Genomic DNA, 26551 nt, shown 5'->3' on the forward strand with positions numbered 1-26551 from the left:
CTTCTTATAAGACCTGCTGAGAAACCACATACAAAATAGAACCTAGATAGAAAATAGGTTAGATATTTTAAATTTTAGATTTCAGCATTGTCAGCTAGTTTCAAATGTAACCAAAAATACCTTTTTAACCATGAATGTATTGAAGTATTGGAATGTGTTTCTGAAGGATTGATGTCCATAAAACAAACAAATTTGAGTATCTTACTCACACTTGTATTTCCGTTTACGTTCTGCTGCTAACTCCTGATAGCCAGTTGATGCAGCTATTTGTGATGTAATACAGAGATCATGTAACAGAATAAAGAGAAGTCATGCAAATTGCTTTCAAATTGACAGACACTTAACAAATATTATGCAAATCTGATTACCAATCAGTATGCTGAATTATTCATCAGATAAAACTTGGGATTCTTGTATTGTCAGTCATTACAAAGAACACCAGTGCACCAGATCCTTGAGGGCAAGAGTTTTAGGCCTGTAATACCAAATCTGCCAACTTCAGGCACAGTGAACTATGCCAAAGGGATTCCACTACTGTGGAAAATGTTTATACCTTGAATTTCTTGAGGTCTTTTTCCCTATCTTTTGGAAATTATAATACTCCAAAATCTAGCTCTGCTTTTTGTGATTCTGGAATTTAAGATGCAGTTGCTGATTGGAAACATTGAACCTCTCTCTTCAGTATTTATGAGGCACGGACAAGGTAGATCATGTTTGCTAGCTTTTCTCTTCATCCACCTCCTCTTCCCATTTTTCTGTGTGCACTGTCAGGCTGAAAGAGTGAAATTAATTTTAATTTTCTCTGCAATAGTGCTGCAATGACCTAACTAGAATCGGCGTGTAAGTTGCTGGATTAGTTCAGGACTGATTCTTGGAGTAGTAATTTTGTTTGCTTGATTTCCCTTTATAGTTCACAGCTTGTAATCCATGACTTGATGATGACCACTCCTTGTTTTGACTCTCTGTGCCGGCTTCAAGTCTGCTCCAAGATTTGAACTGAGAGAATGCAGTTTTAGGAGTGCTGTATCTTGAATGAGGTTCTAACAGAGTCATAGTCAGCAGCATAGAAACAGGCCCTTCGGCCCAACATATCTATGCTGACCAATAAACACCAAACTATACTAATTCCATTGACCTGCATTTGGTTCATACCCTACAGTGACCTGGCCTTGTAAATGTTGAGTGTACCTGCCTCCACCACCCTCTTAGGCATTTCATAATTTTGCCACCCTCTGGCTGAAAAATATCTTCCTCGGATCTCCTCTAAACTACTTACTCCTTATGTTAAACTTGTGTCCTCTGGACTTCGAATATTTTCTTTGGTGGGTGTACCTCATGATCTACCTTATCCGTGCCTCATAATTTTTGGATACTTCATTCAGATTCCCCCTCAAGCTGCCTCTGCTCCAAAAGAAACAAACCCAGCCTATCTGGTTTCTCCTCAAATCTGAGGTTTTCTATCCCAGGCAACATCTAGTGAATCTCCTGTGCACCCTGTCCAATACAATCACATCTTTTTGATTGTATGGCGATCAGAACTGCACAGTATTCTATCTTTGGCCTAACAAATGCTCTATAATATTGCAACAAAACATCTCTGTTCTTACCTTGTAATGTAAGCAAGAATCCCATATGCTGCTTTCATCACCCTATCTACCTGTGCTGACACCTCCAGGAATCTAAGGACTTATACACCAAGGTCCTTTTGTTCCTCAGTACTGCCGAGGGACCTACCATCATTATCTAAATCCTTCTCTTATTCGTCATATCACACTTAAAAGGATCAATTTTCAGCTGCCATTACTCTGTCAAATTTACCAACTGATCAATATTAGATTGTATCCTGAGACCATCCTCCTTATTATCAACAGCACCAATTTTGTCATCTGCAGACTTTAATTATACCTTATACATTTGCATTAAAGTCATTAATGTACAGAACAAGCAGATCTGAGGTCCCATCTGCCTGTTTGGTTAGGTGTAAAAGATTTCATTTCAGCCGCAAGCAGGGAAAGTCACCCTGTTGTCCTGGTCAAAATTTATCTTGATCAATATGACAAAATCAAACTCTTCAAGGTTAAACATTGCTGTTTGATGTAGTTTGCTGAGAGTAAATTGGACGTTGCATCTCCTACAATGCAATGGTGGCTGCATTCAAATATATTTGGTTGATTGAAAAGCTCTTTTGAGTCATCTGCTTATGAAAAGTATAGTTTCTTCTAGTTCGAGCTAAGATGGCAAAATCGTCAAATTGGTTTACAGGGTATTGCTTTAGCGCTCCCAAAGCTCCACACTTTTTGTTACATTCCAAGCCTTGACACTGAGAGAGCAAGAATGCAGTGAAAGAGATTATTCTCCATCATTGCATTGCTTAGCATCCCAAGGGAAGTACCATTCAAAACCTGGCTAACTGGGGGACATATTGAGGTAGTATCTAAAGGAAGTTGTTAGCTTCTCTGAGAAGCAAATCTTCCGTACTCGGAGTCATAGTTGTAAAATATGGAAATAGACCCTTTGGGACAACCAGTCCATGCTGACCACAATCCCCAACTGAACTCCTCCTGTGCTTGGCCCATTTTGCTCTGTACATTTCTTATTCATGTACTTATCTATGTCTTTTAAATGTTGTAACCAGATCCACATCCACCACTACTTCTGGAAATTCATTCCACATATTAATCACCATCTGTGTATGCTAAAAAAAACTTCCCTCATATCTTTTTTTAAATATATCTTCTTTCACCTTAAAAACTTCCCCCAATCTTGAAATCCTGCACCCTAGGGAAAAGATACCTGTTATTCACCTTATCTATACCGTTCATGATTTTATAAACCTCAGTAAGGTCACCCAGTCTGTTCATCCCAGCCTGTCAAGCCTCTCCATATAACTCAAACCCTCATTTCCTGGCAACGTGTTGGTAAATCTCTTCTGAACCCTCTCCAGCTTTAATATTATCCTTATTACAACAAGATGACCAGAACTGGACACAGTACTCCGCCCCACCGATGTCCTGTACATCCCAACTCCTACACTTATGATTTTGAAATTCTTTTGCTTCCAGAAATCTAACTTGGAAGTCTATTACAACTGTTGGTCACTGTTTTGTTGGCTGTAGTACTTCTCAACATTAAATTTAAATTTAAATTTGATTGCCATTGTTAGTTTGAGCTTGCGTGCCCTTTTCTCACTGTTACTTAAATTGAAATGGTATTTTGACTTTGACATCTCTTTGCTTTTTACATTTTGAGGGATTAAGATTCTAAGATCGTGAGTTTTTCCATTCACCTGCATGATTGTCTTATGACACTAATGCTCAGTTTCTTGGCTGGTTTCTGCATTACTTCAGGATTTGAAGGTTATATTGTAATATTGGAATGAAATTCATTATTTTACACTGCAAGCACAATAACCAAGTGCGTAGCTATGTCAGTTTTATTTGTCAGCTTGTTGTAAAATTGTTCACTTTGACTGTCTGGCATATTACAGTTAGTAAAATATTTTACTCAGTAACATATTTGTTTAATTTTCCAGGTGCTAGTGAACACAGCCTGCTGTTTTCTTATGTTGATTGGCAAGATGATCCAGTACATGGTCTTCGGAACACTGCGGGTCAGTGAGAGACAGGTAAAGGTCACTTTAAAGACTAAAAGGATGTGGGTATGCTGGCAACCAAGAACAATCAATGGATTCAGGGATGGGGTGGGGCTGGAGGATGAGTGTCGAGGATGGAGCAGGGGGAGGGAGGAGGCCAAGACAAGGAACAGGAGGCGGTGGTTGAGGCAGATGGTTGACAGAGTATGTGGGATTAGTTCAGATGGAAGTCTTGGAAGGGGATTAGTTCAGTTCCTTAGGGTCAGCAAAGCATGAGGAATGGAATGGAGGCAGGTGCTGAGGCAGCAGGGTGGAAGTGGATAAAGAATGAGGTTGGGTCAGGGAGAAAGAGAAGAACAAGGGCAGGGGTTGGAGCTGGGACTGGAGGTGGAGGTTGAACATGAGAGCTTGGATCATAAGTAGGCACTTCAGCCCTCGAACTTGCTCTGCCGTTTAGTATGATTATCGCTGATCTTATCTTGGTCTCAACTCCACTTTCCAGTCTGCTCCTCCTAACCCTTCAACACATTACTAATTGAAAATCTATCTATCTCCTCAAGTTTATTCAATGCCTTAATGTTCACAGCACACTGGAGTAGTTAATTTCAGAGATTCATGACTCTTTGAATGAAGTGACACCTCCTCATCTCTGTTGTAATTCTGCAATCCCTTAGCCTAAATCTATAATTGCTCCGCAACAGGGAAATATCTACTTTGTGTCTACCTTGTCAGCCCTCTTTTTGGCATCTTATGCCTCAGGAGATCTCCTTTCATTTGTCTAAGATCTAGAGAGTAAAGACCTCAAACTAAACTGCTCAATCTCTTAAGACAAACCCCTGTCATTTCTGGAATAAATCTTGTAATACTCTACTTAATTGTTTCCAGTGGGTCTACAGCATTCCTCATTTAAGGTTGGAATGCCAGGCCTCTAGGAGTTCCCTGGCATGTCTCTGTTTGTCTTGTACTGTTAGGGACGTGTTGTCCCAGTCAAATTCGTGTCTTTCTTTGTCTGTGTATTAAGATCAGAATTGGTTGTGTCACTCGGTAGCTAGTTGATGATCATGTATTTTTAATGTCAGTTTTCTTCCAGTTTAGCCTGTGTACTGTTTCTCACAGTCCTTGCACAGTATTTTGTATATTACGTTAGTTTTATTGTATCAGTGATAATGGGGTTGTGGTATGGGTTTCTTTACCTTTGTCACTGGCTGTCACAGGATGGCCTTGTCTGCACCACACTCCCCTCCAGCCCCATCACCCCTGGCACGTTTCCCTGCAACTGAAGCAAGTGCGACACCTGTTCCCCCCTCACCCCCATTCCAGGCCCTAAGAAGACTTTTCACATCAGACAGATGTTCACCTGCACATCCATTACTGTGATATACTGTATCCGCTGTTCCCGTTGTGGCCTCCTCTACATCGGGGAAACCAAGCGGAGGCATGGGGACCGCTTTGCGGAACATCTACGCTCAGCTCGCAACAAACAACTACACCTCCCAGTCGGGAAACATTTCAACTCCTCCTCTCTCTTCTCTTCTCCACCACCCCCACCCCCGGCCCCCATCCTGGACCTCCTGCATTGCCACAACGACGCTACCCAAAAGATGCAGGAACAGCAACTCATATTTTGCTTGGAAACCTTGCAGCCCAAGGATATCAATGTGGTCATCAAGTGAGATATCGAGCTTCAAAATCTCCCCTCCCCTGACCACATCCCAAAACCAGCCCAGCTAGTCCCTGCCTCCCTAACCATTCGTCCCACCTCAAGTCCCACCCCCATCTCCAACCCACTAACCTCATCCCGTTTCCTTGACCTGTCTGTCCTCCCTGAACTGGGAACTCCCACAAACCAGCAGGTTAGGTGTATTGGCCATGCTAAATTGCCCGTAGCATTCAGGAGTGTGTGGGTATGGGGGGGTGGGTCTGGGTGGGATGCTTCAAGGGGCGGTGTGGACTTGTTGGGCTGAAGGGCCTGTTTCCACACTGTAGGGAATCTAATCTAATCATCTACCTTGTCCATATCCAATTATAAATTTCTTAATACTTCATTCCAGCCTACTTTCCAACCTATTTTAGCATTGTGTAGTGGTATTTTGGTTGAGGGATGGGGACGGGACACGTCTAAGAAGAGGATGTTGAAGAATGGGGTCCGGGAAGTGAAAGGAGGAGGTGGGGTGGTGTTGATGCTGATTTTTGGAGGAGGAGGTATAATGTTGGAATGTGGGAAAAGGAAAGGCTTCAGGGCTGTCGTGGAGGAGTGGCTAGGGATAACTGATTGAGAGCAGTGGTTGCTGTTGGGGTGGTCGGCTGACCCAGGTTAGGTGTGTGATTAGATGTGCAGAAAGGCAACAACAGTAGCTGGTCTGCGGGATGGTTGATAATGAGGGCAAGTAAAATAGCAGTGCTTTGTTCTTGGGGGACTTTAATCTTCATGTGGTTGAGGGAAAATGAAACTATCAAAAGTATCCACGAGAAAGAATTCTTAGTGTATTGGGAGCAGTTTCTTGGAACAACATGCTGTGGATCTAAGCTGGGATCATGCTGTTTTGGGATCTGGCAACGTGTAATGAGGTAGGTTTAATTAAGGCTCTCGGACTTTTTAATATGTGTTCACTTCTTTGACTCCAGGTATTGAGAGATTTTGTAATGAGGGAAAATTAAGTAGGCTAGGTCTGTACTCTGGAGTTGAGAAGAATTCGAGGATATTTTATTGAAATATTTAAGATTCTTAGAGAACTTGACATAGATGGGAGAAGGTCATTTCCCTTGGAGTTTCAAGGACCAGCAGCATAATCTTAAAGTAAATGGACACTCATTTAAAGCAATGAGGAAATTTTTGTGGTGAAAGCAGAATTCTTTAGTACTGAGACCTGTTGAAGCTTGGTTAAGTATTTTAAGGCTAAGGTAGGCAGATTTCTAACTAATGGGATCAAGGCTCGTGGCGGGTCAAAGCAGGAAAGTGAAGTTGAGGGTTATCAGATCAGCCACAGTCTGCATATGTTCTGAAATCCAATCAGCTAAATGGCTGACTTCTATGGCTTGTGGGGGTGGAGCAGTGGAGGGCAGATAGAAGCAGGAAAAGGGGAGTTGGAGGGATGGGATGAGAGACAGTGAGGTGGAAGAGTTAGGGCTGTTTGCTGTTCCCTCCAGATCCTAGTCAATGTGGTGATGGAGGAAAGAATTGGCAAAGGGTTGTGAAGGTGGGTCAAGTGTGTGGGAAAGTGCAGATCAGTTTGAGACAATTAAATTTCCAGGGAAACAATACCCAAACACTGTGGTTCATGCATTGGAACTGTTTGTGTCCACTATGCAGTTACACAGACTAAACAAATGCAATGCTGCTTTCTGCCTGGATCTGATCTAATCGATATTTTGTAGATTTTAATTGGGTTTGGAAGCAGTTATATTTTCTAAGTATATGCTGATTGTAATGTATGAATCAATTGATGATCCTTATTAAAAATCAGTGTCTGTATTTCTCTGCCCCACCCCACTTCTCTCCTCCCTCACAGCACCTGAAGGATAAGTTTTGGAATTTTATTTTCTACAAGTTCATCTTCATATTTGGTGTGCTGAATGTTCAGACAGTTGAAGAAGTGGTGATGTGGTGCCTTTGGTTTGCTGTTCTTGTCTTCCTTCACCTCATGGTCCAGCTATGCAAAGATCGCTTTGAATATGTGAGTTTGCGTTTAAAGCCGGCAAAGCAATTTGAACAGTGCAGCAATGAATTTTTTTATTCCATTGTGGGATGTGGGCATCGCTGGTTGACCAGGGTTTATTGCCCATTCCTGACTGCCCTTGAGAAGGTGGTGGTGAGCATCTTTCTTGAACTGCCCACAGTGCCCTTAGGGAGGGAATTCCAGGAATTTGACCCAGTGACCATGAAGGTATGGTATATTTCCAAGTTGGGATACTGAGTGGCTTCGAGGGGATCGTACAGCTGGTGGTTTTCCCATGTATCTGCTGCCTAGTTCTCCTGTATCGCCTTCTAGATGGAAGTGGCCTTGAGTTTAGAAGGTGCTATCTAAGGATTTTGATCATTCTACAGCATATGATAAGATTCTCTAAATTTAGAATATAAGCTAAAGGCAGCTTTAATTGGAATGATTGGTACAAATCCCCTGTCAAAAGCAATAATCCAAGTAAATTAATGTAAATTAGTAGTCACTGCACAGATTATAGTCAGTTAGTCAGTTCTGATAACGATTAATGTCTGCCTGTGTGTGGTATTCATGGATGCAGATATCTTCATTGACGCTATTGCTCAGCATCACACAAATGCTTTGAAAAATAACTACAATAAATTTGTTTCACATGAAATGCAACATTTTATTGTATATGTGGATAAGTCTTGCATTTACTCAATAAATATTTTTGGCTAACTGAAGTATTTAATAAATTCTGCAAATTAGCAGAAATGCAAGCTGTGCATTTTTGTATACAGCATGAAGTTTTGGTTATGAAAAATTCACTTAGTTGTCAAGCTGAGTTATATTGGAAAGTTTCTCTGTTAAAATATGAACAGTCCCATGAGTATCGAAATTTTGAAATGGAAAACTTTGAAGTAAAAATAACAAGACTTCAGCTGAGCTTTGCTATTTTCTTCTGAAGGCCCATCCATTTGTTCTCTGGGAACTGACCAAAGCAATTTGGAATAGAGTAACTTAGTAATTAAACTCAACTCAAGGCTGGCAAGCACAACGTTGATTTTGGACCTTAAGGATGAGGCAGTTGGTGTCCAGTCTCCAAGTAGCCCCAGTAGGATGTTGACATTTGAATCACTCTCCCAATCCCTCCAGTTAATTTTTTTTTCTTTTGGCCTTTGTGAAGAGAATGTTAGAATTTATTGATGCCACTTCAAATAACATCTTTCTCCAGCTACTACACCTCTTTTAGTACACTAGAGAACTTTATTAGTTTTCTCATTTAGTTATCTTACGTCATTGCAATACTCTTCTCCTCTGATCCAGCTGTCTTTTTCTCCAACTACTCCAATGAGTAGCCACGTGCGTGTATTGGCCCTGCTGGTTTCCATGTTGCTGTCCTGTTGCAGTCTGGCTGTAGTTTGTGCACTGGTTGGGTATTCACATGGCATGCATACACTGTCTTTTATGGCAGCTGAGGTAAGCAAATATTTTGTTCCATGTTGTGACCACTTAGTGCAGAAATAAAGAATGTTTGTTTGTTTTATGTCAAGTTTTTTTTCCTCATTTCATCTGATGACTTTTCTGATCAAAAACGTGACTGTAATACATAAGTAACTTCCATTGTATATTGGCTTGCTATCCTTTTCCCTTTTGTCTGACTTCAAATTACTTCTATAATGTATCATAAAACATCTAACTCTGTCTGTTCCAGTGCCTGGTTGTGACCGTCCGGACAGCACATGTTATTCTTCGGTAGGTAATAAATTATTTGGAATGCATCTTGAGTCAGAAAGCTAGAAGGTGGAATGTTTGTCATGTGGCTAAACTGTCAACCATTCATTGGGCACTTGCTACAGCATGTTGGAATGCTATTGTTATTTGAGGTAATTTTGTGTTTGTTTTGATCCAGGGCAGTGTATAACTGGGACATTGAACTGGAAAATTCACAGTTTAATTGCTTGCTGTCTTCTGAGTTTGCTTGTTCTAGCTGGGATAGTAGAAACTGTAGTTGCCCTCTGTGCCTCAAGCCTTAAGAGATAATTAATTACCCAGGATTTCTCCCCCTGTCTGATAAATATTGTCCAATTGCATTTAAGTGTGCCAAGCTGAGGCTTGCAGAACAATTAGTAATAGGGAAACTATTGTCTGTTAAGGTTATGTTATGTGATAGTTCAAGAAGAGATGCCTTGTATTTCACTACTGTATATGTACTGTGGACCTGGTTCATGTTTGAGCAGGGAGTGCCTGAATTTAGCATTGACCATAAAATTTGTTTGATAGAATTTAACATGGATAAGTTTTTAAGAACAACAGAAAAGTAATTGATTATCTAAATGGAGAGAAGTGTCAGCTTGCTTTGGTGCAGTGGGATCTGAGTGACCTTGGGTGCTTGCATCACAGAAGACTTGTATGTAGGTACAGCAAGTAATAAGGAAGGGAAATGGAATTTTGGCATTTATTACTAAAGGAATAAGGTATAAAAGAGGGGAAATGTTATTGCAACTGTACGAGGTACGACTTAAACCAGATCTGGAGAATCACTTACAGTTTGGGTCCTCTTCCTTGAGGAGAGAAGTATTTGCTAGGAGGCAGTTCAGAGGAGATTCATGAGATTTATTCTAGAGATAAGGGGTTTAAATTATGAAGAGAGAATAAGCCTAAAGTACTCATACTCCAAGTTTCGTCGATTGAAAGGAGATCTAATTGAGGTATACGAGATGCTAAAGGGAATTGACATAGTAGGCGTATAAAGGATGCTTCCTTATTTGGGGCAATGTAGACCAAGAGGCCACGGTTTTAGCACAAGAGGTAATACATTTAAAACGTATGAGAAAATACTTCTCTTGAATGATTGGTGATGTGAATTCCAGAGATTCACAATGTGTGTTGAATGCTGGAAATATGGAGGAGATTTTCATTTAGTGATGAGTTGAAGAGGTATTGAGAGTGGACAAGAAAGTGGAGTTGAGGCCACGATAAAATCAAGTAAGATCACACTGAAAGACAGAGCAGGCTTGAGGACCGCCTCCTCCTCCTACCCCTCTTGGTTTTTATGTTTTTGTGAGTATGCAATGAAAAGTTCAGGTTGCTTGCACTGTTGTAAGGAGATTTGGAGTTAAGTAACTTATGCATGTGAAACTGGTGAGGATATAAACTGCAGAATCTATTTGAAGTATATTTAACAGGAAAGTAGCATGTTGTTTATGGTTCAACTCAGTCCAGTAAAATAGACTTAAGATTGGCTGATAATAGAAATCCCAAATTTGCATGGTGGGATTTTAAATTGTTAGTAAATGCTTCTATAGTGAGAAGCTACTAACAGCTTACGAAACTAATTGTTATAAAAGTTCATCTGATTCATTAATGTCCACATGGAGTAATCAACTCTTGGTACCTATTTAAATGTCAATAGACAATAGGTGCTGGAGTAGGCCATTCGGCCCTTCGAGCCAGCACCACCATTCATTATGATCATGGCTGATCATCCACAATCAGTATCCTGTTCCTGCCTTATCCCCATAACCCTTGATTCCTCTATCTTTAAGAGCTCTGTCTATCTCTTTCTTGAAAGCATCCAGAGAGTTGGCCTCCACTGCCTTCTGGGGCAGAGCATTCCATATATCCACCACTCTCTGGGTGAAGAAGTTTTTCCTCAACTCTGTTCTAAATGGCCTACCCCTTATTTTTAAACTGTGTCCTCTGGTCCTGGACTCACCCATCAGTGGAAACATGCTTCCTGCCTCCACAGTGTCTAATCCCTTAATAATCTTATACGTCTCAATCAGATCCCCTCTCATCCTTCTAAACTCAAAGAGTGCACAAGCCCAGTCGCTCCAATCTTTCAACATATGATAGTCCCGCCATTTCTGGGAATTGACCTTATGAACCTACGCTGCACTCCCTCAATAGCAAGAATGCCCTTCCTCAAATTGGGAGACCAAAACTGCACACAATACTCCAGGTGCGGTCTCACCAGCGCCCTGTACAGCTGCAGAAGGACCTCTTTGCTCCTATACTCAATTCCTCTTGTGATGAAGGCCAGCATGCTATTAGCTTTCTTCACTACCTGCTGTACCTGCATGCTTGCTTTCATTGACTGATGTACAAGAACACCTAGATCTTGTTGTGCTTCCCCTTTACCTAACTTGACTCCATTGAGATAGTAATCTGCCTTCCTGTTCTTGCCACCAAAGTGTATAACCACACATTTATCCACATTAAACTGCATCTGCCATGCATCCGTCCACTCACCTCACCTGTCCAAGTCACCCTGTATTCTCATAACATCCTCCTCACATTTCACACTGCCACCCAACTTTGTGTCATCAGCAAATTTGCTAATATTACTTATAATACCTTTGTCTGTATCATTAATATATATCGTAAACAGCTGCGGTCCCAGCACCGAACCTTGTGGTACCCCACTGGTCACTGCCTGCCATTCAGAAAGGGACCCGTTTATCACTGCTTTTTGCTTCCTGTCAGCCAGCCAATTTTCAACCCAACTCAGCATTTTGCCCCCAATACCATGTGCCCTAATTTTGCTCACCAATCTCCCAGGTGGGACTTTATCAAAGGCTTTCTGAAAGTCCAGGTACACTACATCCACTGGCTCTCCCTTATCCATCTCCATCCTCAAAAAATTCCAGAAGATTAGTCAAGCACGATTTCCCCTTCGTAAATCCATGCTGACTCTGACCTATTCTGTTACTGCTATCCAAATGAGTCGTAATTTCATCTTTTATAATTGACTCCAGCATCTTTCCCACCACTGACGTCAGGCTAACCGGTCTGTAATTTCCTGTTTTCTCTCTCCCTCCTTTCTTGAAAAGTGGGACAACATTTGCCACCCTCCAATCCGCAGGAACTGATCCTGAATCTATAGAACCTTGGAAAATAATTACCAATGCGTCCACAATTTCTACAGCCACCTCCTTAAGTACCCTGGGATGCAGACCATCAGGTCCCGGGGACTTATCAGCCTTCAGACCTAACAGTCTATCCAACACCATTTCCTGCCCTAATATAAGTACCCTTCAGTTCGTCCATTACCCTCGGTCCTTCAGCCACTACTGCATCTGGGAGATTGCTTGTGTCTTCCCTAGTGAAGGCAGATCCAAAGTACCTATTCAACTCATCTGCCATTTCCTTGTTCCCCATAATAAATTCACCCGTTTCTGACTTCAAGGGCCCAATTTTAGTCGTAACCATTTTTTTTTCTTTTCACATACCTAAAAAAAGCTTTTACTATCCTCCTTTTATATTTTTAGCCAGTTTTCCTTCAAGCTCATTTTTTCTCTGTGTATTGCCTTTTTAGTTATCTGCTGTTGCTCTTTAAAAGCTTCCCAGTCCTCTGGCTTCCCACTCATCTTTGCTATGTTATACTTCTCTTTTATTTTTCTACAGTCCTTAACTTCCCTCGTCATTCATGGCCGCCCCCGCCTCCCCTTAGGATCTTCCTTCCTCTTTGGTATGAACTGATCCTGCACCTTCTGCATTATATCCAGAAATACCTGCCATTGTTGTTCCACTGTCATCCCTGCTAGGGTATCGTACCACTGAACTTTGGCCAGCTTCTCCCTCATAGCTCCATAGTTCCCTTTATTCAACTGCAATACTGACACTTTCGATTCTCCCTTCTCCCTCTTAAACTGCAGACTAAAACTTATCATATTATGGTCACTACCTCCTAATGGCTTCTTTACTTTGAGGTCCCTGATCAAATCCGGTTCATTGCACAACACCAGATCCAGAATTGCCTCCTCCCTGGTAGGCTGCAGTACAAGCTGTTCTATGAATCCATCTCGGAGGCACTCTACAAACTCCCTTCCTTGGGGTCCGGTACCATCCTGATTCTCCCAATCTACCTGCATGTTGAAATCTCCCACAACAACTGTAGTGATACCTTTGTGACAGGCCAATTTCAATTCTTGATTCAACCTGCACCCTACCTCCTGACTACTGTTTGGGGGCCTGTAGATAACTCCCATTAAGGTCTTTCTACCCTTGGAATTTCTCAGCTGTATCCATACTGACGTTACATCTCCTGGCTCTATGTCCCCCCTCGCAAGGGACTGAATATCATTCCTCACCAACAGGGCTACCCCACCCCCTCTGCCCACCTTGATAGCACGTATAGCGTTGAATATTCATTTCCCAGGCCCTGTCCACTTGAAGCCATGTCTCAGTTATCCCCACAACATCATACTTGCCAACTTCCAACTGAGCCTCAAGCTCATCCACCTTATTGCTTATGCTTCGTGCATTCATATATAATATTTTTAATTTGTTTCTCCTCTCACCCTTCCAATCAATCCCTATTTCACTTGGCCATACTGTACGATTCCTTCTTGAGTTTTCTGCTCAGTTGATTCTGTTGTCCTTCTTAACCTCTCTTATTCTCACTTTCCCTTTAACTTAATTCTTAAATTTCCAGTTTGCCCCCCCCCCGCCCCCCATTACTTAGTTTAAACACACCTGTGTTGCAGTGGCAAACCTGCCTGCCAGAAAGCTGGTCCCCCGATTATTAAGATGCAAACCATCCCTCCTGTACAATTTATTCTTACCCCACAATGTACCCCAGTGATCCCAGAATTTAAATCCTTGCTTCCGACACCAGTCCCTCAGCCACACGTTCAGGTCCATTATCTCTGTTCCTGCCCTCTCCAGCCCAAGGAACTGGAAGCAAACCAGAGATAACCACCCTGGAAGTCCTGCTTTTCAGCCTTCTTCCGAGTTCTCTGAAGTCCCGCTGTAGAATGCTCCTCCTTTTCTTCCCGTCCTAACTAGACACTCTGTTTCTTCCTGAAATCTCATGGAGGGTCATTATGGTTAAGTGCAGTTAAGATGGCTTTGCCTTTAATGTCCATTTCCTATGAATGAGTAAAAATAGTCACAGAAATGTCTGTGTTGAATATTCAAAAAGTCAATACACTACTTTGACTGGAATCTTTCCCTTGTCTGAATTTTGTGCTGTATCTTGTTCTAGGTACTGTATCCATCTCTGGGATCTGAATCATGAAGGAACCTGGGAAAGCAAAGGCACCTATGTTTATTACACTGATTTTATCATGGAGTTGAACCTGCTGTCAGTGGACCTGATGCATCACATTCACATGTTGGTAAGTAGTATGTAGCTCTGCTTGAGCTCCAGAGATTGGTGTGCAGACTTAGCTTTGCACTGAATACAGTCTTAGCAGAGGGATGTATAATAACTATGTTGCAATGGCTTTTCAAGATACTGTCCTGCTTTTCAATTTTCTTACCAGCAAGAATTATGTTGTTGAATGTATAAGCTGACAGCAGCTCTCTATTGCTGTTGCTCTTTAAAATTATGCGGCTTGAATTGCACACTTCAAGTCAGTAAACATTACATTTGCAACACAGATTATGCTGGCTGTGTTTAGATACTTGACTTGAACTTGATTCTTTGTTGTTTCATTTGCCATTTGTGAGGCCATGGCAGGATTTTACCTCATTAGTCAAGAACTTTAGTTAAGAACAAAAATACCCACGTAGCCTGGAGATCGAAAGTCTCCCTTAGCCAAGTATCAAGAAACTTCAGTAGTCAGGACTCATGTTGGACATCCAGGAAAGTACATATTCAGGAAGAGTATTTGCTTGTGGATTTGTGCCGTTTACAACTGCTTTAAAAAGCGGACCTGTAGTTGTGTGATTGGTTAGCTCCTGATGTTAGCTCTATATGTTGAGCATCACTATGCACAGCTGCATCTCTTGGTGGAGAAGTGTAGCATTTGCATGAAATGTTTGTACTTGGACCATACCTACTGAATTACACTGTTATGAAAAAAGCATTCAAGAGAGGCAATGGGACTTCTGCAACTTTCTAGATAATATATTGTAAATCGTGTGGCCTCACAGCGCCAGGGACCCAGGTTCGCTTCCAGCCTTGGGTGACTGTCTGTGAGGAGTTTGCACATTCTCCCCGTGGTCTGCATGGGTTTCCTCTGGGTGCTTTGGTTTCCTCCCACAACCCAAAGATGTGCAGGCTAGGTGGATTGACCATGCTAAATTGTCCATAATTTTCAGGGATGTGTGTATTAGATGGGTTATAGGAGGATGGGTCTGGGTGGGATGCTGTCAGGGACTTGTTGGGCCGAAGGGCCTGTTTCCACACTGTAGGGATTCTATGATTGTAAATATCATTGTGTCAATTGAAAATGGATTTCCATGTAATAACATTAGCACTCCATCTGCTGAAAGTGATTGTTTTGTAAGCTTTTGTGTGATTATCATTTGATTTCTGATTCCACAGTAATTCTAAATGTGTTTTTGAAAGTCCTAGGAGAGAATTTGCTGACATTAGATCCCTTGGTGTATTGTGGAAACATTAACCGGTTTTAATGTTATTTGAAATGCTGTGGGTCAAATGAACGTTTGCAAGTCTTATTTTTGATTTCCAGATATGGATAGTTATTTGCATTGCTTTGCATTTTATATCTTGTGCATACTTGAACTATCAGGATGACATTGTTTGTAATGTTACCTTTTCTCCTCTAGCTGTTTGGAAATATATGGTTGTCAATGGCAAGCCTGGTAATATTTATGCAGCTTCGCTATCTTTTCCATGAAGTGCAGCGCAGGCTGAAGCGTCACAAGAACTATTTGCGTGTGGTGGGCAATATGGAAGCAAGGTGAATACTGTGTATGAAGTAGGTCTTGTTATGGGTGCTAAAATTAATAGTAATGGGAATCATCAACAAATTGATTTAGAATGTATTAATTTCTCTCACAAACACCACTAGCATATTCGCAAATATATGGTATGTGCTTATATTTTCCCTGCAAATGTTTGAAATATATCTGTTTAATTTCATGATTTGTTTGTTAGCAGACATGGTTACTATGAATTTTACAACCTGCACCTTACTATTACTATTCTTAAGACAGTGTTTAGGCCTTGATTAACACTTTGGCTGAGGAGTGGTCAGAATGGTATGTGGCATGAGGAACTTAGGAGTGATAGCATACCCATGTATCTGCCATTTTCCTTCCAGGACACAGACATAATGAATTTCTGTGGTAGGCTGACAACATCAATTTAGGTTTTACTTTTTTACATATTTGACCAGAGTTTTTTCAACAGGAATGAATTTGTACAGTTGCTTATTGTTATTGTTAGTAGTTGATGGGAATGACGGACGCAAGTAAGTTAATTTCTCCTTCAAATGGCTGTATGAGAGGTACATTCAAAAAGATTGTAGATGAACAAAGTCAAAAGGAAACAAAATAGTGGCAATAATATTTGAATCTTAGCACCTGTTTTATTTCTTTTATGTGGGACACATGCTTGGGAAGGTGATGAATAATCTATGTGCATAGCTGGGAAGGGGGCAACGGTTTGTATGTGTGGTTGTGAAGGTGTGACACCCTTTTACCCCTACAGTATTATCGGTGGTAAAATATGATACACACAATTGTATTAAATACATCGCCTGACCGATTCCATTGTCAGCAGCACAATTTCTGATGATTATTGCAAATGGTGAGATGGTGTAATGAATCCACTTAAAGATTTAATGATTATTCAGCATAAAATCAAGTAACATTTTTCATGTATTCAGTTTATTGTAATAAAGTCTGTTTTGGGGTCATATGAATTATTTTAGTCTGCATTTTGAGTTTGAAAGCAGACTCTCAGCTCTGAGATTTGAGAGAAGACTGCAACTATAACCTTATAGTAATACAGTAGACTATTTTCTGTTAGTCTGAGTAAACTTGTCACGTCCTGAAATTGGTAAGCGTGCAGAGGATTTGAATCTATGGATTACTATTTTTAAGGTACAAAATTCGTCCAATTAGTAAATTAATTAAAAAGAACGCATGGTGACAAGTGCTGTGGGACATAGTGTTCTCAGACCAACTCGGGTTTGCAGTCCTAATTCTGTGAATTAATTCTTCATTTGACAGGTTTGCAGCTGCCACTCCTGAAGAATTGGCTTCGAACAACGATGATTGTGCAATCTGCTGGGACTCTATGCAGTCTGCACGCAAACTCCCCTGTGGCCATCTCTTTCACAAGTATGTTATCCACCATTTATAATCCTCAGTAGATCGGGCTAGGCAAAGGTGGAGAATATGTTGCAAAGTGCTATCTCTATATTTTCTTCATTCAGTAATTCACCTTTCGTCCTCGCTTGTCTGTCTCTCTTCCCTCGCTCTTAGATGTGTCCCCACCCCCCACATTTGCCACCCTCACCCTGCTCCCCCTGGCCACAACTACCTTCCTGGCACGTTCTTTCAAATCAGACCACTTAACCCAAGAAATAGGTCGTTGTTGGTGCTAGATTTCTACATGTGTTTCTTCAGACTCCCTCTGCATAGAGGGACCTCGTCATCAATCTTCAGTATCTTTCGATATAATGAAGACTGAAAGCTACCCAATAATTCAAATCATCCTGTCTAAATTTAGTGATTGTTAGTAACTCTTTGCCTTTGGGACAATAATTTAAGTGGAATTATACTCTGGGCTGGAGAAGATAATTTTGCTTGTACGTTTTCCAGTAATTCTCAGACAAGTTACAAAACTATAAAGGGATTTTGACACCCCAAATATTGTTACATTAGGTTTTGAGAGTTTCATTGGGTTTCACAACGAGGTGACTCCTTCTCATAGCTATTATGACTGGAATTTGCAGCACAAGTCTGCAAGTTTAGAAAATATTTCCAGATAATGTATGTGTACGAATATAAACTACTTAAATAATGTATCATCATTTTGTGAAACCGTATAAGGTTTCAGCTCATGAATTGGTTGCTGAGCTCAGGTGATGTTGAAATAATTTCTTAAAGGAGCTTATCAAGAAGCAATAATTTCAATACAGTGCAAAAAAAACTAGATAGAAACAAAAAGACCCTAAGACATAGGAGCAGAAATTAGGTCATTCAGCCCATCAAGTCTGCTCCGCCATTCAATCCTGGCTGATAAGACTATGTGCTGTGACAGGGGAAGATGATTTGCTGAATTCAGAGCGTAAAATGACAGATGAAGCAGATTTCTGTTGCTGGGGCTTGACAGTTTCTTGTCTTTTCAGTCTGTTGCCTCTTGTTCACTGCCTGCTTGAGCTAGCCAGGTTGCTCCTCCGTGCGGTCTCCCTCTGTTAAAGAAGATTAGCTTTTATGGATCAGTTTTGTCAACTTTTGATAATGCCAAATAATTTTTCCCCTCTTGAGAGTCTGCTTTAACCTATTTCTCAGAGGGTTAGTTTGCATGTGAGTCAGTAAATCCAATCGCATCAGGAAGGTCTGTGCTGGAGACACATTCTAGGCAGAGACAGCAGGCCTGTCCTGCATTTTTAAGACAAACTGTAGTCGTTTTCTTAGTAAGATTTCTATAGCGTTTATTAAATGTCTTAAGAAATGATATATTATGATTTCTTCAAATCAACATGCACATCTTGCTCTCTCTACACAATCAATGATATACAAATTTGCCTTCACAAGCAAATCAACATTGAAGGACAGGATAGACATTTCATTTCTGCTTCCAAGACAAATAAAACGTAACAAAACATGCAGATGAGGTAAAAGTACACCAATACTACAGGTTATGTCATAATAGTGGGTGACAACAGCTAACTCTACAAAATGTGTCTTAGTTTGAAGTGTGACGTTCAAAATGAGAATTAGTAGGTATGATACAAGGTTGCTTCCAAGGACAGTGTCGTAAGTCTGTGTGGGATTTCATTTAGACTTGGAACTTGCATAATGTACAATGAAACTTTAAAAAAATACACAAGTAATGGTTAGGGACACATTTATGCAATAGATGAGAAATTTTGGTGTTGTGGTTGAAGGCAAATTTAAATGAAATGATTTGACTCTATTCAAGGAGGAAATTGCTGACTTGTAATTCAATTTTTGTCGTGTTATAACAATGGAAGAGATTAAATTAACTACCATTGATTAGGAAATTAGTTTAAAGCCATAAACTTTACCTTCTTATTTTTTTTTCTTCATTCTCTGGATGAGGGGCATCACTGGCTAGACATCATTCGTTGCCTGTCCCTAATTGCTCAGATGCAGCTCAGAGTCAACCACATTGCACTGGGTCTATAGTCACGTGTAGGCCAGACCAAGTAAGGATGCCAGTTTCAATTTCTAAAGGACACTAGTGAACCAGATGGGCTTTTCCTGACAATTGACAATGGATTCAGGATATTCGTTAAATTCTTAATTCTAGATATTTATTGAATTCAAATTTTATCATCTGCTATGGCGGGATTTGAATCTGGATCCCTAGGACATTATCTGGGTCTCTGGATTAACAGCCCAGCAATAATACCACGAGGCCATTGCCTCCCCTTTTCTTGAGGTAAAGGAAGTTCCAAGAATGTTAAACTTCATGCTTAATTTCAGTACAGTGGAACTGGAGATTGATACGGGATCAAAGCACAGATCGATGCCAATGTTGTGAAAGCACTAAAGGAATAAGGCAGGCACCCCTTTTATTTGCTATTTTAAAACAAAAAAACAAAGAACAAAGAACCTATTTTGCCATTTATATAAAGTACACAAGATCATTCATCACTGTACATTAATCTAGCGCACATCTTGATTTACCACTGAGTTCCATCTCTTTAAGTTTGATATTAACAATGAGTCAATTCACCAACTTCTAAACTGAGTCAGTAGTAGTACATTCTTGGTAGGGTTTTTAAATACCAACTGACTTTGTTCATCTTTGATTATGTCATTAGCTCCTGTCTGCGTTCCTGGCTCGAGCAAGACACTTCTTGTCCCACGTGCAGAATGTCACTCAACATTAATGAAGACAGTCATGTTGGAGCCCCTCGACAGCGAGACAACCTTGATGAGAATATTGGACCTGTACCTGGTGTTGAGGGCAGGCCACATCTTAATCATCACAACCATTTCTTCCATTTTGATGGTAAGTTTGCTTACATTTAATAAGCACCTACAAAACCTTGGAAACAAAGTCTTTTATTGACTCTCAAACAGTTGCAAAGTTAGTAGTTACCACTGAGTAATTTTGGAGATTGGTTTAACAGAAGCAATGTTTTATTCTCCAAGTAATAACCTACGACAATAACAAATTAATCTTAGAAGAAATGTGGTATATCTTTGGTGTGAGATTGGTGGATGAGACATTAACCAACTTGGAGACAATGAGCTAGAACTGGATTTCAAGACTTGGGGCATTCGGAATTCAATGTGTGAAGGAAAACTTTGAGTTGTGATTATACTGCTTATGTTGTTTGTATGGAATTGCCAAGTCGTGTGGAGAACTGGTAGAAGCTTGGCAGGGAGTGGGAGTGGGGATCATGACTGAATTATGCAAGGGCTTATTTAAGGTAAGATGTGATTGGCCGAGTGTTTGAACAAATTGTTGTCAATAGTGAAGACCTGGTGCACTGACTTAATATGATCACATATGAGGATTAAGAGCTATAAGATAGCTACGAAAACTGACTTTGTAACTGCCATGAATTATACCTCTTTCAGCATCTTCGATATTCTTTATACATATTCAGAAACTGTACTAGACCACCTTATAAATACTGTGCTTGTATGGGTGAATCAGAGGCTTTGAATTCTGTGGGAAGCACCCAGTCTCCTAACACTCCTCCTCTTCTCCCCCTCAGATACAAGTGCAATGGAATTCTCTTTACTTACATGAACTAACACAGCTCCCAAAATATTCAGGAAGGTTGATGCTATCCAGGACTAAGTGTGCTGCTGGATCATTGTCCCTTCTACCACCCTGAAGCATTTACTCATTCTGCAACAGCATGTATTACACAACCAACAGAAATGAAATGTACCAATTTACAGGCTTCTTTGATAATACCTTCCAACCTTGAAACTTGTACCTTCCTAAAGAACAAGAGTACGAGTTATACGGCATTCTCAATTGGAACCGTTCTTTCACGGTCTGAGTCAAAATCCTGAAACTTCCTCCCCAACAGTCTTACGTATACACCATGTGGATTGCAGCAGTTCAAGAAGGAAGCCCATTGTCACCATCCTGAGAGCAGTCAGAGTAGACAGTAAATGCTGGTCTTGCCAAGGACTCTAACATCGCATGATCAAAATAAAATCACTGTGCACCCTTTAGCTGGAATGAAAAATGCTAGCTTTAAAAAGAAATGCTGTTAATTGATCAGTACTCTCCAACACAATTCTTTTATCACAATAACCTGTAGTTAGTTCCTATTTATCTCCTGTGTGTAATACAAGCATTTCCCACTCTTACAAAATGAACTGGTATTATTTGCATAAAAGTAATCATAATCATGATCATGATCATAAATAGGAACAAAGAGTGGTCATTCAGCCCATTAAGCCTATGCTGCCTTTGGATTAAAATCATGGATCTTTTGATTTTCGTCTTAACTGCACTTCCCTACCTGTCCCCCATAACTATAAACTATCTTGTTGATCACAAACCTCACTTATGAACTCGTTTGTCAATTCATGCTCAAGTATGTTGAATCAGCCAGTTTCCCCTGTTCTGTCACAGAGAATGTCTAAGGTTAATTACAGAGAAGAAATAACTCCTTATCTTGGCTTTAAAAACGAGATTCCTTCTGAGCTGCACCTTATGATTTCAGATTTCCCCAGCAAGAGGAATTGGGCCATTATCGTCTATTCTGTCTACCCCATTCAATCTTGTTTCAATAAGATAAACTCTCAATTTTCTCAAATTGAAAGGAGTATGAGCCAAACCTGATTAACCTTTTCTTATAAGACAACCTCCTTATTGTAGAAATTAGTCTAGTAGGCCTTCTTGAACTGCTTCCCATGCAAGTACATCCCTCCTTAATTAAGGAGACCAAAACGGTGTATGGTATTCCAGATGCAGTCTCAGTAATGTCTTCTGCGGTCGTTGCAAGACATTCCCTATTTTTATATTCATTCTCCCTTCCTAATTATTTGCTGTACCTATATCCTAGTGTTGGGATTCATGTGCTACTACACTTAGATCTAGGTGTTGCACAGTTTTGCAATCTTTCACCATTTAAAATAATATACTGCATTTCAATTTTTCATGCCAAAGTGAGTGAGTTCACATTTTCAATTTACATTCCTTTGCTGGCTCCTTGTATCCTCATACCTTGCTCTCTCCCTGACTTTGTCAAATATTCTGCTGATGCAATCTTTCCCTTTATCCAAGTCATTAAATATTGTAAGTAGTTGAGACTCCAGCACTGATTGCAGTGGCACACCTAGTTACAGTTTGCCATCCTGAAAAAATCCATTTAATTTGATTCTGTTTTCGGTTCATTCACCAATCCTCTGTGAAATCTGTCACTCAAAACTGAGCAATGTCTAATGCACATTATGTGGGGCATTATCAAATGCTATTTGGAAATTCAAAAATCATATTGACATGTGATTCTTTTTAACATTTGCTTGTTGCAACATTATGACTTTTTGATAAATTTTGTTCCCTGATCTTTGCATTTGATATGTTCCAGGATCTCGGATTGCCAGTTGGCTACCTAGTTTCTCAGTGGAAGTAATGCACACAACGAATATCCTTGGTATTGCGCAGGTGAACAATTCTCAATTAAATGCTATGGTAAGTCAAGCTGGAGAATGCAATATACATTGTTTAAAATTATATCATTCATTTCCTCAAACAAATTGGTAATGATTCTGGATCACAAAGGGGCATAGTGACACAGAGCATATTGTTGTATGCATATCTTGCAATGTAGAGATGTAGGCAATGGGTTTGTTGCTGTTCTGGACCAGTGTGAGTTTGTGATCCCATTCTGGGGACATCTGCCATCTGCATCTCAGAGTGGTACAACCTCAGACTGAAGCCGAGCTGGTGATACAGCAACATGGAAAAATCCTGGAAACAGGTGATCTGCAATTTGCTGTTACCACTGGGGTGTTATACCTTAATTGCCATTGAATTTTCTTTTGTCTTTTCCATTTCTTCATCAAATACATTTAATGGGATTATAATCTTCCTAGAGGGTACTATTGTTAAAGATATAGTAAGGCGCAGTGTATTGACCTGTTTTCCAAATTATTAATTCAAGATATTGCTATACATAATGGTGTTTTCCAGTCATTCGTTAGCTCCATGTAAACTTTAGAGCTACAGAATGAGCCAGTCTAAGATCATATGTTTCAAGCTGAATCGGGGCACTGAGATCTGTCTTTACTTGAATATTTTGGAGAGTGTTTAAATAATGGAGCTAGAGGTGTCAGCTTGATGACTTTTGCTGTGGTATTTTGTTGAGCATTGCATGGTGGTAGGTTTCCTGAATAAACTAATTATAGGATTGTTGAGATGGATTGAAGATTAACTGGTCCTAAAATTGTCAAATCTGACCTATTTTAGTCTGTCTTTATTGAATTTCTTGTTACTTGTTTCCTTTCCCACAAGCTTCATAGATTCTGGAAATTCCTGCTGCACTACTAATTAAAAATTTAGGCTACAATTATTTAAGTTGAAAAGTGCCACTCAAACATTATCCTCATTATGTATTAATTTGGAGCAATAGATTCTGTAGGTGAGAGATTGATGCACAATTATGGGAGCATTTCTCAATTGTAATTATTGCACCATAACTACCGACAGGCTCATCAAATCCAAGAGATGTTTCCCCAGGTTCCATATCATCTGGTCCTCCAGGACCTACAGCTAACACGTTCCATAGAAATCACTACTGATAACATACTGGAAGGAAGAATTCAGGTCCCATTTCCTCAACAGGTTAGTGTTCTTTTTTTGTTTACATGTTTGCATTATTATAATATTTAAATACATTTGTTATCCGTCAGTCATCTTCCTGTCCCCTTCAATGCATTTCGACAGCACCAAGAAAGTAGACCAACATTGAACAGTCCAGCTGTGGAAGAGAACAACGGTCGTCCAGGTGACTCAAACAGTGAAGAGCAGGTAAATCATATTCAGTGGCATAGTTTGATTACCCAAGACTTGGAATATTACACTTCTGTAGGAGACACCTCTTTGAGCAACTCTTGCAAAAATGGAAAGGACAATAAAAGCGGCTGTTGATTGGTGAAGCATTAGTCACTTCTGTTGATACTGCCATGATTTAGGGTTTCTTCAGAATTTCAAACATCATGTTGTACAATGTTCCTCCTTCTTCCTTTCACATTGTGCTGAAATTAAGACTCTGCAATGCATTGTTTTGAGACTTCTCTTTCTTGACCATTTCCTAACAATTCCATAATAGGTATGGAAGTACTTTTTGTAAGTCCTACATTTGCATCAAAAGCAATAGTCACGTGGAAGCAAAAGATTCTGGACTTTTTTTTTGTCTCCTGAAAACCGCAGCCCTTTAAAAGCTCAGCTTGATGTGAGCTTGCAGTGGTTACTTTTTTTTGTCTTTTACGGTTTTTAGCTTTGGTAGCGTGCTGCATTGTGGAGCCCTTAATGTTTATAACACTGAGGAAAGACTTAGAAAAATAAACTTAGTGAAAAAAATGTATTTTTTTAAAAATTGCAAGCTGCAGTGATCACACAACTTTGATGTGCAATTGAACCTATCTTAACCATTCCAGATCTACAGTCTTCTATGTTCACTGTTGCCAAGTCTTAATAGCCCATTAGCCTCAAAATCCCCATTATGAAGCAGCATCTAATTTCTTCGAAACGTATTTTTACCTCATGTGTTTCTCCCACTTCAGTTGATCTGTTAAATTCGCCAGCAGGAAGGATAATCCAGTTATATGTTCACAAGAAATCTAAATTGTCTACTTTTTTTTTCTACTTTGCCTGATTGTGTTGCATGAATATTGTCTAAACTAATGTAGTTCATCAGAGTTTAATGTGAAAAAAGGCACTAAAATTGACATTTGCTGTGACTGGAGCATTTTTATCCACCAAGTGCAGCTCGCATGACCCTATTCCTATATCGGAAGTCAAATCATAAACTTTTAACTGCTCTGTACAATGGGGTACCCACATGTTACTTGCAACAGACTGTCATCAAGTACAATTGGCCAAGTGGAACCAGAAGTACAAATCCTGAACAAGTTTAAGATATAAAATTTCCTAACATGTAATAGACACTGTAACACCACAGGCTTTGTTGAAATTAGGCATTCTTGCAACCAGACATGCTTAACCCAAGTTGTGACTGCATAATTAAAAAATACTTGCCTCACTGTTTACTTTTCCCTATTTGCTGTTTCAAAGTTTTTGAAGGAACATCTTCTGCTGGAACTTCTCTTTTGCCTGCTGTTGATCAAAGACCTTGCAAAAATCCTGAATAATTATTCATTGTCCTGGCTTTCATTTTCAAAATATACTACTTCAGTTCATGGAAATAGGAAGACTCAGTCAGACCATGCTTTGGATAAGTGTTGTTTTGAATTGGACGTTAAATATTTGCTTTCCATTAAATGTTGTTTACAAACCTTTAAATTAAAACTGCACAATTTTTAAGTGCCAAAAAGTTAATTTGAAAACCAAAAAATTGTCACCTTGCATATCTTACACATACAATCGTGATGAGCTCCTATGGTCTTCCATTGCATTTTTAATGTTTGCTCTCCAACGAAGTGCAGATTAGTCTAGTTTTGAATTAATTCTTCTGTGATTGATAGCTGGGAAATGCATGTCTGATCATGTGTTTTAATTTATAATAGCGACAAATTGTATTATATTGCAGCATTTTTAAAGTTCAGAAAGCTTTTTATTATCCAATACCTACGGGACCGGGAGTGTATTGATTGATCAAATGTTCTAGATAATCGAGGTCCACATTAAAAAAATGTAAAAAACACGTAGTAATAGAAACTTATTACGGGGGTAAACACACATGCTGTAAATAAAGCATAACAGTAAATTTACTAAAATAATCATGCAATTTTGCTTTAAGTAATACTGGCAGAGAACCTTTTCATTCGTACCCGCAACTGACTACTTGGACATTGTGGTACATCCTGGTATTTGAGGAGAAATTGACTCAATTGAATCAAATGTTGATATTTCATGTGACTGTTCGATTGAAAAAGTTTATTTATATCAAGGTCAATTGAAAGAACTATAATAATTGGATAGAATAATTCAGTAAACTTAGTGATATTCGAGGTATATAATTTTTACCAATTTGTCAAGAATGCTGGTTCATAAGATGCCAGTTAAAACGCAGTATGCTACACTAAAATTTCTGTGGTTACAGGAGTTTATATAAATGTCAAAATTTGGCATCTGTCTACAAATCAGACCATTCTCGGCAAATGGCCAAAAGCCTGATCAAAAAAAGTTTGAAGCAGCCTATTAAAAAAGGAAATCTATTATAAAGGGTGTGTTGGATGGATACTTGGATTGGATATGGTC

At 39.8% G+C, this 26551-nt stretch overlaps 1 protein-coding gene across 2 annotated transcripts in view; it reads left to right on the forward strand.

Annotated features, from left to right (window-relative positions):
* amfra (autocrine motility factor receptor a) overlaps window positions 1-26551 on the forward strand; it is a 74936-nt gene that overhangs the window by 29697 nt on the left and 18688 nt on the right. For both annotated transcript variants that reach the window (XM_048546441.1, XM_048546440.1), the window contains exons 2-12: window positions 3533-3625; window positions 7102-7266; window positions 8560-8712; window positions 8948-8988; window positions 14225-14357; window positions 15757-15890; window positions 17167-17277; window positions 19956-20146; window positions 22698-22801; window positions 23819-23953; window positions 24056-24139. In XM_048546441.1, the coding sequence (XP_048402398.1) occupies window positions 3563-3625; window positions 7102-7266; window positions 8560-8712; window positions 8948-8988; window positions 14225-14357; window positions 15757-15890; window positions 17167-17277; window positions 19956-20146; window positions 22698-22801; window positions 23819-23953; window positions 24056-24139 (1314 nt within the window). In that variant the 5' untranslated portion in view covers window positions 3533-3562. The remainder of the gene's footprint in view (window positions 1-3532; window positions 3626-7101; window positions 7267-8559; window positions 8713-8947; window positions 8989-14224; window positions 14358-15756; window positions 15891-17166; window positions 17278-19955; window positions 20147-22697; window positions 22802-23818; window positions 23954-24055; window positions 24140-26551) is intronic.

Source organism: Stegostoma tigrinum, chromosome 16 (genome assembly GCF_030684315.1).
Source record: "Stegostoma tigrinum isolate sSteTig4 chromosome 16, sSteTig4.hap1, whole genome shotgun sequence".
Taxonomy (NCBI): domain Eukaryota; kingdom Metazoa; phylum Chordata; class Chondrichthyes; order Orectolobiformes; family Stegostomatidae; genus Stegostoma; species Stegostoma tigrinum.